General features: G+C 39.5%; 1 protein-coding gene across 1 annotated transcript; it reads right to left on the bottom strand.

The window, feature by feature from the left end:
• Window positions 1-10967: 10967 nt before the first annotated feature.
• Window positions 10968-11366, bottom strand: LOC145007490 (uncharacterized). The gene has a single exon (XM_078966419.1). It carries the CDS (start codon window positions 11364-11366, stop codon window positions 10968-10970), a length of 399 nt encoding a protein of 132 aa, XP_078822545.1.
• Window positions 11367-15990: the final 4624 nt, after the last annotated feature.

Genomic DNA, 15990 nt, shown 5'->3' with positions numbered 1-15990 from the left:
AGAGGGTATGTTTTGAGTGCCATGAAGTAGGGCACATTCTTAAAGACTGTCCAAAGAGGAAGGATGCAGCAAAACCCAATCTACCACCAAAGCCGAAGGCGAGAGCCTTTCAAATGACACTTGAAGTTGCAAAAGAAGAAGTCGATGTCGCTTCAGGTACCTTTCTCGTAAACGAATTGCCTGCCCAAATTTTGTTTGATTATGGAGCCAATTACTCTTTGTATCGCATGAATTTGGTAGAAAGCTAGCTTTGCCTGTAGATAGGCTAGTTAATGCCTTATTAGTCGAGATTGCTAGTGGCAAGTTTGTACCTGTTAGCCATCGTATGAAAAACATCCTCATTGACTTGGATGGGAATAAGTTCCAAGAGGAATTATTGCCTATCGAATTAAATGGATTTGACATAGTTTTAGGAATGGATTGGCTTAGTGCCAACGATGCAGCAATATTATGTAGAAAGAAGACAGTAAAAGTAAACCCGCCAGGGAAAAAGTCGTTTATGGTGTATGGAGACAAACACAGAGTAAATTCTGGAATCATTTCCCTAATGAAAGCCAGAAAGTGTTTGGCCAAGGGATGTACATCATATTTAGCGTTCGTGATCGATGCTAAGATGGAAATAAGGAGGTGCATAATATTCCGGTGGTGTGTGATTATCCGGAAGTCTTTCCTGAAGATCTTCCCGGATTGCCCCCTGATCGACAAGTAGAATTCCGTATCGACTTGTTACCAGGAACGACGCCGATAGCAAAAGCACCCTATCGATTAGCACTAACAGAGATGAAAGAACTTATGACACAACTTCAGGAATTATTGGACAAAGGTTTCATTCGACCTAGTTCATCGCCTTGGGGAGCCCCTATGTTATTTGTAAAGAAGAAAGACAGGAGCATGAGAATGTGCATCGATTACAAAGAGTTGAACAAAGTGACGATAAAGAACAAGTACCCGTTGCCAAGGATCGATGACCTGTTCGACCAGTTACAGGGTTCGAGCTATTTCTCGATGATCGATCTTAGGTCGGGATACCATCAACTAAAGGTGAGAGAGCATGATATCGAAAAGACTGTGTTTAGAACAAGATATGGACACTATGAATTTTTGGTTATGTCATTCGGACTAACCAATGCCCCAGCAGCTTTCATGGATTTGATGAATAGGGTTTGTAAACCATTCCTAGATAAATCCATGATAGTATTCATAGACGACATGTTGATTTATTCGAAAAGCAAGCAGGATCATGAAAAGCATTTGCGCGAAGTGCTAGAAGTCCTGAAAAGGGAGAAGTTGTATGCAAAGTTCTCCAAATGTGAATTTTGGATTCAAGAAGACCAATTTTTAGGTCATGTGGTTAACCAAGAAGGCATAATGGTTGACCCAGCAAAGATTAAAGCTGTAATGAAGTGGGAACAACCAAAAAGTCCTACGGAGATTCGAAGCTTTTTAGGATTAGCTGGATATTACTGAAGGTTTATCCAAGGCTTTTCTTTGATTGCTACTCCATTAACAGCTTTGACCCACAAAGGAGCTACTTATGCTTAGAATAAGAAGCGTAAGGAAGCCTTTGAGAAGTTGAAGAAGAGATTGTGTGAAGCACCGATTCTTTCGTTGCCTGAAGGAGTTGATGACTTTGCAGTTTATAGTGATGCATCTGGAGTTGGGTTAGGTTGTGTTCTGACCCAAAGGGATAAAGTGATAGCATATGCATCAAGGAAATTGAAGGAACATGAAAAGAACTACCCCACTCACGATTTGAAGTTGGCAGTGGTAGTATTCGCCCTAAAGATATGGAGGCATTATCTTTATGGCACAAAGTGTAAACTTTTCACTGGTCATAAGAGTCTCCAATATCTCTTTAATCAGAAGGAATTGAACATGAGGCAACGATGCTGGCTAGAGTTACTCAAGGACTACGACTGTGAGATACTTTACCACCCTGGTAAAGCAAATGTGGTTGTTGATGCTCTCAGTCGAAAGGTAAACCTTGAAAAGAAAAGGCCAAGAGCGTTGAGAATTGAAGCTGTCTCGACAATTGTGGAAAGTATAAAGAAAGCTCAAGAGGAAGTTTTAGAGAAAAGTGACCGAAAAGAAGAACGTTTGGGCAAAACGTTAGTGTTCGATACAAACAACCAAGGGTTGAAGGTATTCCAAAATAGGATTTGGGTACCTAAGACGGGCGGAGTAAGAGATCTTCTGATGGAAGAAGCTCACAAGACCATGTACTCGATTCATCCCAGCAGTACAAAAATGTATAGGGATCTAAAACCCTATTATTGGTGGCCGACGATGAAGCTCGATGTTGCTAAGTATGTGGCCGAGTGTGTAACTTGTGCTAGGGTTAAAGCACAACATCAGAAACCGTATGGGAGTTTAGAACCTTTACCCATACCCAGAGGTAAATGGGAAGACATAACCATGGATTTTGTGACTAAACTACCCAGACCAAGGAACGGTCACGACATGATTTGGGTGGTCGTTGACCGCTTCACTAAGAGTGCATATTTCATAGCAGCCAAAGAGAAATGGTCCATGGATAAACTTGCGAATTCTTATGTGAAGGAAATTGTGAGGCTTCACGGTGTTCCGCTAACGATTGTATCCGATCGTGATAGCCGTTTTACCTCAAGGTTTTGGAGGAGTCTACAAGAGGAATTGGGTACCAAGTTGTGTTTGAGTACAACTTACCATCCGCAAACCGATGGTCAGAGTGAAAGAACGATTCAAACATTGGAGGATATGCTGAGAGCATGTACCCTAGTCCAAGGTAATTGGGATGAACACTTACCTCTAGTAGAATTTTCCTATAATAATAGTTTCCACTCAAGCATTAAGATGGCACCTTATCATGATTTATATGGGGAAAAGTGTCGAACGCCATCATGTTGGCTGGAAGCTGGGGAAAAGCAGTTTATGGGACCTGAAATAGTCCATCAGACTGTCGAAAAGTTGAAAGTGATAAGAGAAAGGATGTTAGCTGCTCAAGATCAACAAAAGAGTTATGCTGACAAGAAAAGACGACCGATAACCTTTGAAGTTGGAGATTCGGTTTTACTTAAAGTCTCGTCGTGGAAGGGACTTATCAGATTTGGGAAACGAGGAAAGTTGAGTCCAAGGTTTATTGGACCGTTCAAAGTTCTTCAGAAGATCGGGAATCAAGCTTACAAGCTAGAGTTACCGGAAGAAATGGAGGGTATTCATAACACCTTTCATGTGTATTACTTGAGAAATTTCATGGGAGATGTGCCCGACATAATTCCGATTTCTAAGTTAAGGTTGGTTGAAAATAAGAGGTTGATCGAAGAACCTAAGGCAATCGTTGACCGTAAGACTATGAAGTTGCGACGCAAGATGATTAATTTAGTGCTTATATGTTGGAAACATACAAATGGACCAAATCTCACTTGGGAAACAGAGAGTGACATGATGAGTCGCTACCCGCAGTTGTTTGGTGATATGTGATTCTGGGGACAGAATCATCCTAAGGGGGAGAGAATTGTAACACTCGTGTTTCTAGCCTAGGCATTTATATTGAGTTGATAGTTTGGGCTAACCATTGTAACTCATTTTGAAGAAATGAAAAGGAATTATGTGAATATTATGTGAATTATGTGTTTTATGCTTAATTATTAGGATTTATTTAATTAAGAATAAAAATAAACGTCAAAATTAAAGTTTAAGATAAGCCTGATATCTTTACATAAACTTGTAGTGCTTGAAACAAGGATTTCAGAGATATAAAGAATGCCAAAATCCGAGTTATAATGAAGAAGTTATGACCTGTAGAAGTTTCGCGATAAACCGACACGGTGCCGAGTGTCGTAAAACGTGAGTTTTTGATAAACTACTTTTTAGCCTTAGTGATATAAACAAAAGATGTAGTATTCGTTAAACTGAGAAGTTCGATAAAAAGAACGCCCAAATCAGACTTCATATGATGAAGTTATGATTTTTCGAAGTTTCAGCTTAGTAGTAGACAGCTAAAAACTCGAATTTTAGATCTAACGATTTTTAGCCGACACAACCTAAACGAGAATTGAAGGTCTCGTCATTAGGAGCATAACGGTAAAAAGTCTGACGAAAACGGACGTCGGATGAAGAAGTTATGAATTTTTAACGGATTTCCTGTCCCGGTCTGTTAAAAATAATAATATAAAATTTAAATTCAAAATTAGCCGACGAAGTTTAAATGGAAGTTGTAGAGCGTAATTTTAGCTACACGTGCATATAAAGAACGTAAAAAACGGAGCTTGTATGCGAAAGTTATGGATTTTAGAAGTTTTTGTACAAAAAACCGAGAAAATTCGCATATGTGGCTTCGCCACGTCACCCTTGCAGCATGTTTGCCACGTGTCCTCGCTCCTCATGCGCCACGTATCCGAGCTGCAGAGTCACCTCGCATGCGAGACTGCCCCGTGTCGCCCCGTGTCCTCTTCTGATTCGACCAAAGGGATGCCTAATCCGAAGCTCGCAGCTGGACCGAGCCTCGCACCACCCTAGCTCCGAGCCTCGCATAGCCTATCTCCGAACATCGCATGTGCACCAGTAGACCGCGGTCCAATCAGAAGCTGCCAACGAGCCCTTCGCATGTGAAACCCTCGTGTGAGCCACCCCCCTGCGAAGCCTCTCAGCCGTCGGATCAGAACCTTCTCAGCTGTTGGATCAAGACTTCGGACCCTATAAATAGAAGGGTACTTGCGAAGCCTCTCGTGTACTTTTGAGATTTTACCATCTTTCACCCCTCTCTTCATATTTTCTTCATCTTAGAATCCCCCAAAGCCCCGGTATTGATTGTAAACCCGAAATACGCCACGAAGTGCTCGAGAAGCCCGGAAAATTTATCTTTCCGGTTTCGAAGCCTGACTTTTGCAAATCCCGGTTTCTCAATAAAACTCCCGGTTTTATTAGAAACGATCGTTTTAGGAAACAAATTGCTGCCCGATTATCATCAAATCAAGTGAATGTATAGTCACTTTCATTTTACACATATATATATGAAGTATTTACCTTATAATACGTGCTATGTGTAGATATATTAATTGTTTATTTGGCGTAACTGTTGAGTTGATGTTTTATACAAGTTTTAAACTATATAAGTATTTTTATCTACAAAAATGTTGGGTAGAACGTGGGTAGATAGTGATGTGTGATAAAATAAAATTGATGAGAGGCCTCGATGTGTTTTGAAATCCAGTCATCTAGCGGAGTTTGGATGACGACCACGGACTTTCTAGACAGTCCAGTGGGAAACATTAGCAGGTTCGCAACCTGTAGGTGTTAATGAACTGAGAGTGTTCATTCGTTGTACTTCATATGTCGTCCGTTTTCGTCTGTCTTTTCACCGTTGGACTACTATTGATGAGATCTTCAATTCTCGTTTAGATTGTTTCGGCTAAATATCACTCGATCTCATATTCGAACTTTGGGTTGTACACTGCTAAGCCAAAACTTCGAAAAATCGTAACTTGCTCATACGAAGTCAGATTTGAGTGTTCTTTTTATGCACATTGTCAGTTTAACGAACTCTACAACATTCGTTTAGATCAGTAAGTCTAAATATCGCTCTATCGTAAATTCACTTTTTACGTCACACAGCGTCGTGCCGGTTCTGTCGCGAAACTTCGACACGTCATAACTTCTTCATTATAACTCGGATTTCAACATTCTTTATATGTACGAAATCCTTGTAAAATATGCTATAACTTAGTTAAGACTAATCCTCCTAAATAATATTCTATCAAAAAATCGTTTTCGACACTTATTGTCTCTTAATTGACTAGCCTGAATTTGCAGGCGTTACAATTATCTCCCTGTTAGGTGTGTCAAACCCAACAAATAAAGGGGTACGATATACTCCAAAATAATCCCACTATATTGCACTAAAAAGGTAGTACAAGGTAAGCAGGGTCGATCCACAGAGACACAGGACAATTGGTCTATACCTATTTGCACAAGGTACTATAGTCACCAATAGTAAAAAGAGAGGGGGGTTTTAGAATGTAATGATTAAACAAATAATTAAAAACATAAGCAGTCAATTAAGTGCGTGAATTAAGTTCAGAATTTGTGAGGACTCCAACCCCATGTATGACAATTTAGCAATGTGACTCCAAGATGACACAATATTCATTCAATTCTATATAAGTTGGTACTTGAAAGTGCTAATAAGCTCTAACACTTCCCATTCACCATATTAATTAACCAAAACAAGCTCTTTGATTAACCCTAACCTTATTAACCTAATCTAAACAAGCTCTTAGGATTAGATTATAATATTGCATGAAGCTTTATGTGAATGTTCCCAACAACACCCAATACCCCTCATAAGCTCGGGAGTGTAAAAGTGTATGAATAAGATTTACACCAAATTCATTCGATAGAGATTAATTTAATGCTTGTTACTTGTTCAATTTCACAAAACAATTACGGATTTTGTAAAAGAGATAACTTGAATGATCTAACCCTAATTCAAATGGCCAATAAGAATCATAATTAGAATCAAACATTCGATTGAAGCAAAATCAAATTCATTAAATAGAAATTAAGAACAAACATCATGTCATATGAATGAAGTCACTACCAAGAAGTCAAAACATGAAATTGGAGAAATTAGGGTTCTAGCCACACATGGCTAGAACAAGATCACAAGAATAAAAGATGGAATTAAAGTGCAATTACAACTTACAAATACTAGAAATAATGTTTCCAAATGATTGCTAATCAAACCCTTGCAAAAACCTTTGAAAATCCTCCTCCAATGGTGCTCTGGTATGTTGTGTTTTTCTAAAAATGACCCTTAACCCGTAATATGAAAGATAGGAAAAACTGCCAAAAGTTGGTTTCTGGGTCGAACACGGCCCGTGTTAAAATAGGCTAAACTGACACGGGTCGTGTTCAGCAACACGCCCCGTGTTGATTTGCACTAAATTGACACGGGTCGTGTTCAGCATGGTCAATAGCTCCCATTTTGGTCAAACACGCCCCGTGCCCACTTTTTAGTGTAAATTCAACACGCCCCGTGTACCTCTCTGACTCCAATTCCAAATTTGATTTTTCCAACTTTTTAGTTCTTCGCCGGATCGTCCCGAAATCTCCACCAATGCTTCCCGACACTTCCCAAAGCGCGTTCCAACCTCCGGTTTACCTGAAAAAGATATAAAAGTGTGCAAATAAGGTTGTTCTAGAGACTAAAATGAATATGATAAAATGCAAGGAAAAGGAAGAACAATTTTGCTAAATATATGCATAAAATGGGACAAAAAGGTGTGCAAAAAGGGTGCACAAATAGCACCTAACACTCCCCCTTAGGATGATTACGTCCCGGAATCATCAACGAAAATAGGGCTTGGATAATGATTCCATACATTACCTCTTCATCCTAAGTAATAATCATAACATCCATGTTACCTCGAATGAGTATTTAACTCTAGGGCTTCATGACTACAGACAATGCTCAATCTAGCATCTGTTTTTCTTACCATGTTGTACTTTCAATCGTAACCTTTGAGTTACCAAATAAGTCCTTATTTTGGACTCCTTCTTCTTCTTAGGATAAATACTTTCATTTATCTATTGCAACAGATTGATGGGTCATGCTCTATTGACCTCTCATCGCATGATGCGACACTTAGACTCGATCTCATAAAGTCAAATTCCGGAATGGAATATACCTGCCTTCATATTCTAATGTGATATAATCACATTTTTACATGTATCATTTCTAGCTACAAGCTTCCTTAACAATGAGCGCGATGTTATCGACCGCATTGATTTCAATCTTTTGACTTGAGTCAGATGCTACCTCGAACTTGGTTCTATGAACCATGTAACAAACTCATCGTAGTCGGACTCAATTTGATATGACGGCTAGGGCCATAATATCAATCATCCTCGTAGTCACTACCAAAACAATGGTAACGACATACTTGAATAAAACGAGGTCAATGACTAGCTTCTTGGTAACCTTGTGACTTTCCCTGATCCAAGTGTGAGTCATGTGCTTCCGGTAGTATATGCATCTACTACCTTTCATACCTACTCATACTCGTCCCAAGTATTGTCCCGCAGTTGACCAAGTCACCATACAAGAAAATTACACAATCATAAAACACATTAGATAGCAAAACTAGGGTTTATATTATTTCTTGAAACGACTACACAAAGGTTCAAGATCACCCTATACTACGCCTCTATTAGGCTACACTTCCTACTACAGACTTTATATATATATATATATATATATATATATATATATATATATATATATATATGAAGTCTTCATCTTGAATCTTCGTGTTGTTTTATGCTTCATCAAGGATCATGTGGAATGCCCTTGGTTTTAGTGTTGCTTCTAGCCTTGCTGCTTCATTTTTCTTTGGGCAGTCTCTAGACATGTGCCCCTTGCCTCCGCATCCATAGCACACCTTATCATTGTGTGTACAGTTCTTGGAATAGTGGCTAATCCTTCCACATTTGTAACAGGTTACCTCTTCGTTGCATGTTCCAAAGTGCTTCTTCTTGCACTTTTCATACACTTGGGTCCATACCTTTGGTCATCTAGGTTAGACTTTGCGAACTTTCCCTTATTGTCATGTATTGAGGATCCTTCAGACTTCATCTTTTCTCCAATTTCAACCTTATCTAGACCCTTCTCTTTTATCTGAGTCTTAACATTCTTAGCAGCTTTAACGTCAGCCTTCAACATACTTGCCATTTTGACCGTTGGTCCAAAGTCTGATGGCAATCCGTTAGCAAAATTTTCAATCTTGGCGAGCTCAGTCGGCACCAAGTATGGAAACAATCATCTTTTCGATAAACGCAATAGTATAATCATCAATGCTCATTTTCCCCCTTTTCAAGTTTCTGGAACTCATTGTTCAAATCTATCTATGAGCAGTACTGCATCGTTAACTGCTCCAGGATTGACTCCCAAGAAATCCTCAGGGATTCCCCTCGAGGCATCATATCTGCCAGTAACTTCCACCAGCTCAAGACTCCGACCTTCAGTTGTCTAACTGCAAAGACAGTCTTCTGTTTGTTGCTACAGTCGCAACTCTCAAACACCATCTCCATTTCAGAGATCCAGTCCATAATCTCAATGAGCTTTGGGCTTCCAGAAAGACTTGGCGGCTTGGCACCCAAGAAGTTTTTATACATACGCCCATTTTGTTTCTTTCCCTTTCCGGGCCATTCCTTTCTGTCACTGGGGGTTCTGCTTGTCCAACAGTCCCACTATAGTTACCTCCCTCCGAATGCCCTCTATTCATTTCGGTCTCTTCCACTTGAAGTGACAGTTCCTCAGGATTATGTTGGAGTAATCGCCTTGTCTCTTCCATTTGGCGATCCAACATCATCTGCATCATCACTTGCACCCCATCCATCGTCATTGGCTCTGGTGCTGCTGCTACAACAGGCACTCACTCAATCGCAGGTGGTTGATTCTTGTCTTTGTTCACGTTTCCAACTCCACTTCTGGTTCTTACCATTTTTGATCTACACACCAAATATGGTGAATTCAGATCCTCAATCACGATAGATGTTTAAATCATCCTTATCACTCCGAAACATTTACATGATAGTTCTAATATCGTAGTCATACGCTTAGAATCCTACACACATAAAGTTTCCAGATCCGGTCGGCAACAGACCATAGATCCAAACAAAATAGCATCAATATAGCTATCACACAAAACAGTTAGCACATAAAAGCATTTTAGGACTTATTCCTAAAATAAACTAGTGCTTGTGTCAATTTAGGTGTACTAACTAACATATTTTAGACACAATCCTCACGATCATGACTTAGCTTTATAAGTTTAAGTCTAGAAATTTCCTACAAATTCCTAATTCGCTTAAACTAATGCTTTGATACCAACTGTGACATCCCCAATTTCACAGCCTAGAAGATCTTCACACACCGGGCTTCTCGCAGGCAGAGGTTCGACTCGGAAACTCTTTTCTTCTCAGGATCTTCGGGCTTCGGTACTTGCTTCGTGTCTCGGGATGATACTGGGGCTTCGATGGGTTAAAATAGGGCTTAGAGAGAGTATTGGGAGTGAGAGAGTGATAAAGTATCAACCTAAATCGGTTGCCCTTCGATGCAAACGCATCACCCGGTTGTTGTTCTTGTTGGAATTAACTCGTTATCTTCATTGGTAACCACCGTCATTACTTGCATCAGACTTACCCGTGGGATATCAGAGATTGAGTAAATGACACCTGCATCTAATAGTTTAACCACCTCCTTCTTCACCACTTCTTGCATATTTTGGTTAAGTCTTCTTTAGCGTTAAACTCCCGGTTTAGCTCCATCTTCTAGGTTAATCTTATGAGAACAATATGTTGGACTTATCCCTTTTTTATCGGCTATCTTACATGCTATGGCCCCTTGTCTTTTCTTTAGTACTCCTATAAGTCTTTCTTTTTCATGTTTAGCTAGATCAGAAGCTATAATTACGAGTTTTTGTTGGCCATCTTCAATAAATGCATATTCTAGATGATCAGGTAGGATTTTAGTTCGTATTTCGTGTTCTAAATGTTGAACACGTCGAGTCCAGTGAGGGGACTCGTCGATCCCGAGGCTAAATTTGCGATTGATCGCAATTTTCAAGGGGACTCGCCGAGTCGGTGGGTGCTACTCGACGAGTCAGACTTCCAACACTTTTGATTAATTCATTATAGTTGGCTTCCTCTAGCAATCTCTCTATCTCCATCAGGTCTCTTTCAGCATCAAATTAATCTTTAAAGATAACAGTGGACTTGTTTGACTTGTCTTCTTTCCATTCTTCCATTAACTCTTCCAACATATCAACTGAGAATGCCGTGTCATCACTATATCTTGCATGCTTCATTGCTTTATCAACTCCAAATGTAAATGAATCTTCTCCCACCCAGATGGTAATTTTAGAATCTCGCATGTCTACTATAGCACTCGCCGTGTTGAGGAAAGGTCTTCCAAGTATGATCAGGACTTAAGGGTCCGCTTCCATGTCTAGTACTATAAAGTCTGCGGGGAACACAAACTTGTCAACTTTCACCAATAGATCTTCGTATATTCCCCTTGGAAATGTGACCGTCTCATTTGCTAAGTGAATTGCCATTTGAATTGCCCTTGGCTCCGGAAGATTTAATTTCTTGAATAATGAATATGGCATGAGATGAACACTTGCCCCCGAATCAGCCAATGCATGTATAGTTGCTAAATTCCCGAATTGACAAGGTAATGTTAAACTTCCCGAATCACCCTTCTTCTTAGGTAGTTTGTTCAACATGGCAGTTGAACACTTTTCATTTAAGACCACTTTCTTCACCTTTTCTATCTTCTTTTTATTAGTTAGACGCTCCTTTAGGAATTTTGTATGTTTAGGCATTTGTGCATTGATGTGTGTAAAACTCACTTAGTTTTAATCCTACTTTAATTATCAAATAACACACAAAAGGCAGTGAACCTATCAATTGTGGTATAGCTAAATAAGCAGGGTATCGAACACAGGGAACGGCAAATTAAATTAAAAACTAATTCTATCTAAGTTACTTTAGCAAATAGGGGTTTTTCTCTAGTTTTACAAGACTAGAAACTTACTAACTAAAACTAATGCAAGACTAGAAAAGAACAAATTAACTAGATTCAATAATGGGAAAGAAACTTCTGTTTAGTTCAACTCGGTTAACTTTATGGTTGATTTTAAGGTAATAGTGCAATGGATTAATTCTTTCGTTGGTTACCGATTCAAGTGATTAAGTTTGTGTTCACTACCCTAATCCTTAGCAAATAAACTAATTCAAACAGTGGCCAATTGCTTAATTTAATTATATTTACTAGATTAATTATTCGGGTTAAGTTAGACTTGCAATAGCTAATTAATTCGTTACTCTTAATTAACCTCTTGTTCGATGGTCATCTTACAAGCTTGTACATGAATTTACTTAATTTCCTTATTAATACTAGTTTCATATTCATTAATCCTAGACATATGATATAGTGGTCACATATCACATAAGGTTGATAATCAATAGATGTTCATACTAATCAATTATCTTCCTATTAACAGAAAATTAATTATCATTCATACACAAGGTTCTTTAGCAAGCTAAAATAACAATTAATCACCAACTTAGAATTAATCCTACCAATCAATCAAACCATATTGTCAACTTTGTATCCCCAAACAGAAGTCTAAAGAAATTAGTTCATAACTAAGGTAAATAACAGCAAACAAATAAGTTCAAGTTGCTTAATCATGTTGACAAAACAAAAGAATTAAGTAGAATGGTGAAATTACGCCTTAATTACTCCCGGGATTGGATTCTAGCTTCCTTGGTCGACTTCTAGGGTTCTTCTGGCTTCTTATTCGCAGCTAAGCACTTCTGAAACTTCCCAGAATTCTTTTCTCTCGCATTATAGAGTTATCTTTATATATGCATCCCGACTCGTCGAGTCATATGGTGACTCGTCGAGTCCCTCTCACATTAGTCGTAATCCGATAACTATCTTGACTTCCGAATGCTTATCTTTCTGAATCCGCGACCGGACTCGTCGAGTCAAGGGACAACTCGCCGAGTAGAAGCTTTTTATGGGTGTTTTCTTTCTTCTTTCCACTCTTGAGCTCCTAACCGCTTCTCTTGCTTCCTTTCGCTTCCGAGCTTCATCTTTGGACTGAAAAACATAATTTAACACTTTTAAGTACCTTTTGTCCATAATATGCAACAATTTAGCTAATATATGAATACTAAACTACACTTAATACACACTAAATATGCACATATCAAAATACCCCACACTTGTCTTTTGCTTGCCCTCAAGCAAAACTGAATTTTAACACATTAGAATCACGTATAATAACTCCAATCCAACCCAGCCATTATGCCAAGACCGCAACGCATGCATTTGTGTCTAAAATTCCTAAAAACCCCCCATACTTCAAATACTCACAATCCTCATAAACATTCGCCCACTCACCCCGAACTATGCTCATTTTATGCAACCCTCCGAATCCATCCTCAGAAAACCTCTTTACCCTCAAGGTATTTTTAATTGAGCAACCCAAGCATACATAATCTAGACAATTACAATTTATGATACCACATTGGAGCTCTTTGGAATTCTTCACTTCTTTGATAATTTGATCTTGGATATCTTTGAATTCACCACCTTTGTTGTTCGATTTTTGGTATCTTCAACTTTTTGAATTCTTCGGAATTTTCGATCTTCAAATTTGATACTTAACTTTGACGCTCCAAAAATCCTTCAAATTTTTTCTTGTAATTCTCTCTCTTTTTTTTAACATGTAACTCACTTTTTTCACTCAAATCCCTACATGCTTAAGCAGGGGCGCTCAATCTCAACCTTTATTGGCTAATGATAAAAATCTTCCTGGATACATTTCAGGTTTAGGCTGCTAAACATATTACATCCCTCAGGCTGAGCAAAGTCGTGTTTTTGTCTCATGATTTCACTGAAATAAGGAAGCCACAAATGCACTAGAACGTGTATAGGCTCAACTAAACATTTGGGTTGTCATGCAATTATCAACACAATTCTAACATGGAATCCTAATTTTTTACCAAAATTTTCTAAATTAAATCCTAAATAATCCTTTTGGTATGCAAAATTTTTAAAAATTTGACTATTATGTAACCAACCCCTACCCCACACTAATGTGATGCAATGCCCTCATTGCATATTATGCATAAAAACAGAAAAATAAAGAGGGAATTGGAACAAACTCCCCTGGGATAGCAGTGGATAGGTTGATCACTCTCATTTAAGCTCCATCTTCAATAAACTTCATACATGGAAAAATCTCATCCATCCCTCGTGTGGGTCACTCTAATATGCGAAAATCGGCGTAAGATCTTGAAGAATGGATATGGAAGTAGAAGGATGCAAGTGGTATAAGTATTAGCATCAAATCAGCAGTCGTTCGGCTCAAAAAATGAATGACTCGTCGAGTCTGATGATGGACTCGCCGAGTAGCAGCGCGCCGTCTCAAAATATCTGGAAATACAAAGCGACTCGTCGAGTCAGCTTAGTGCACTCGACGAGTTGGCACCTGAATGAAAAATCTTGGTATGTGGCAACTGTTTTAGCCTCTCACAACTCCGTTAACCCTTCCTCACATGCGGACTCAATCGCTCATACCCCTAAGACCGGACTTGACACTTTGACGTTAAAAACTCGCTTCCTTAACTCGCTCTCACACGCAAAAACATCCATGCTTTACCTCATCCTAAGCAATCAAAATGCAATCCTGAAAATAACTAAAGCAAACAACTATTAAACAAAATAATATCAAAAAGCATACACACCAAAAAACAAAACAAAATAAAAATTGAAATTGTTTGAACACAAAAACAAAAAAAAAATCAATCTTCATCTTCCTCCTCATCATCGTTGGCTCCACTTCCCCCAGCTCCGCTTTGGCGTGCACTAATCCTCTCGTCCCACGATGGAATGTATGGGTAATTCCCACCATCAATATGTGGGATATTGAAGTGGTCAAAAAGTCTTATGTGGGATTGGTTGCTAAAATTTAGCCCCCTAGCCATTTGGTCTTGCATCCGCCTCATCTCTATATTGTACCAGTCCATTGGTACGTCTTCAGTCTCTACCGGAATCACTGGCGGTTCATCCTCCACATCCCTTTCCCTTCGCGATCTCACCCTCCTTCCCGGTGCTTCGGGACCTACAACTGGGTCATCATTTGGGATGGCATAATGGCCACCACCATAGTCTTCAATGATTCGTGCTCTGCGGAAAAGAATGGGATTAAATGGGGGTGTCGGGATCAATGTCAAGAGGTTCCAGGCACCACGGTTCATCAACCCGAATGAATTAGCCAATCGAGTGACAAACATGCCTCCATTGATACGCGATGTTTTGCGATCTTTGACCGCACCCGCGGAGAGGTATGAAGCAATGCACCACGGGATGTTGCAAAAGATTCCGGGCGTGATAATGCTCCAAAGGTAGAAAACATCAAGGTTGGAAACCTTGTCATCGTCCTTCCTTTGGTTGATGGTGGAGGAAATAAGGCGGTGAATGAGGCGGTGAGTCGGGGATCGGATGCTCCCTTCTTGTGCTGACTTCGGGATATAAACTTTATTCCCTATAGTATTCCACCAACCCGTGCTAGTAACCCCATCGGGAAACACCATGTGAGTGGTTGCCAAAAAGGCCCGAAAGAGGTTTGTTGAAACCAAAGGTTGATCATAAATCCCTAGTCGGCAAGCAAGATCCACCACCGAGCATTGACGATACTCGCCCCCAAGACAAAAAGTGAAGCTTGCCGGATGATATAAATCCACTCCACCGGTAAATGATACCGTGGAGAAGAACTCCAAGCAAAGCTCCAAATATACCGGCTCTTGTATGCGGAAGACCCGACTCCACCCATCACATATCATTGACTCGCCGTTATGTTGAAACTCCTTTAAAAGGTACGGAGCTAATTCTTCTTCATATCGCACATTTTGCAACCACTCCCAATCAATTCTGTTCGGTACATAGACCTCCTTCTTTTTGATATCGGAAAGCTTCTTCTTCCACTTCCGCATTGTTGAAGCGGATTCGATTTGTGGGAAATTTAACCACGGAAATTCCCCTTGGCTACCACTTGAAGATTGTCCTCTTCTAAACATGATTCCTGCAAAACATATAAACCATACCCAGAAAACACAGAATGTAAAAAAAAAACGAATTGTTTCTGCAAATCGACTGGACTCGTCGAGTCCATGCCCGACTCGGCGAGTCGCGCGACCTGTACGAGTCGGTCGACGGGTCTCACAAAATTGAACCATGTAACCTTTAAATTCTTGCAAGGGTTTTGTTCAGGGACTTCCTACTAAGTAATAAGGCCACAATAAACGTTCAAAACAACAATATTCATGACAAAATCGAAAACCTAGAATTTAGTCACTTTTTCAAAAACGGGTTTTTTTCATGAAATTGCAAGTGTAGATGACCTTATAATCACATTCTATCTAGAAATCAAG

Source organism: Lactuca saligna, chromosome 7, assembly GCF_052625555.1.
Source record: "Lactuca saligna cultivar CGN05327 chromosome 7, ASM5262555v1, whole genome shotgun sequence".
In the NCBI taxonomy this organism is placed as follows: domain Eukaryota; kingdom Viridiplantae; phylum Streptophyta; class Magnoliopsida; order Asterales; family Asteraceae; genus Lactuca; species Lactuca saligna.
The sequence above is the reverse complement of the archived record's forward strand: the minus strand, read 5'-3'. Positions and strand labels throughout refer to the sequence as shown.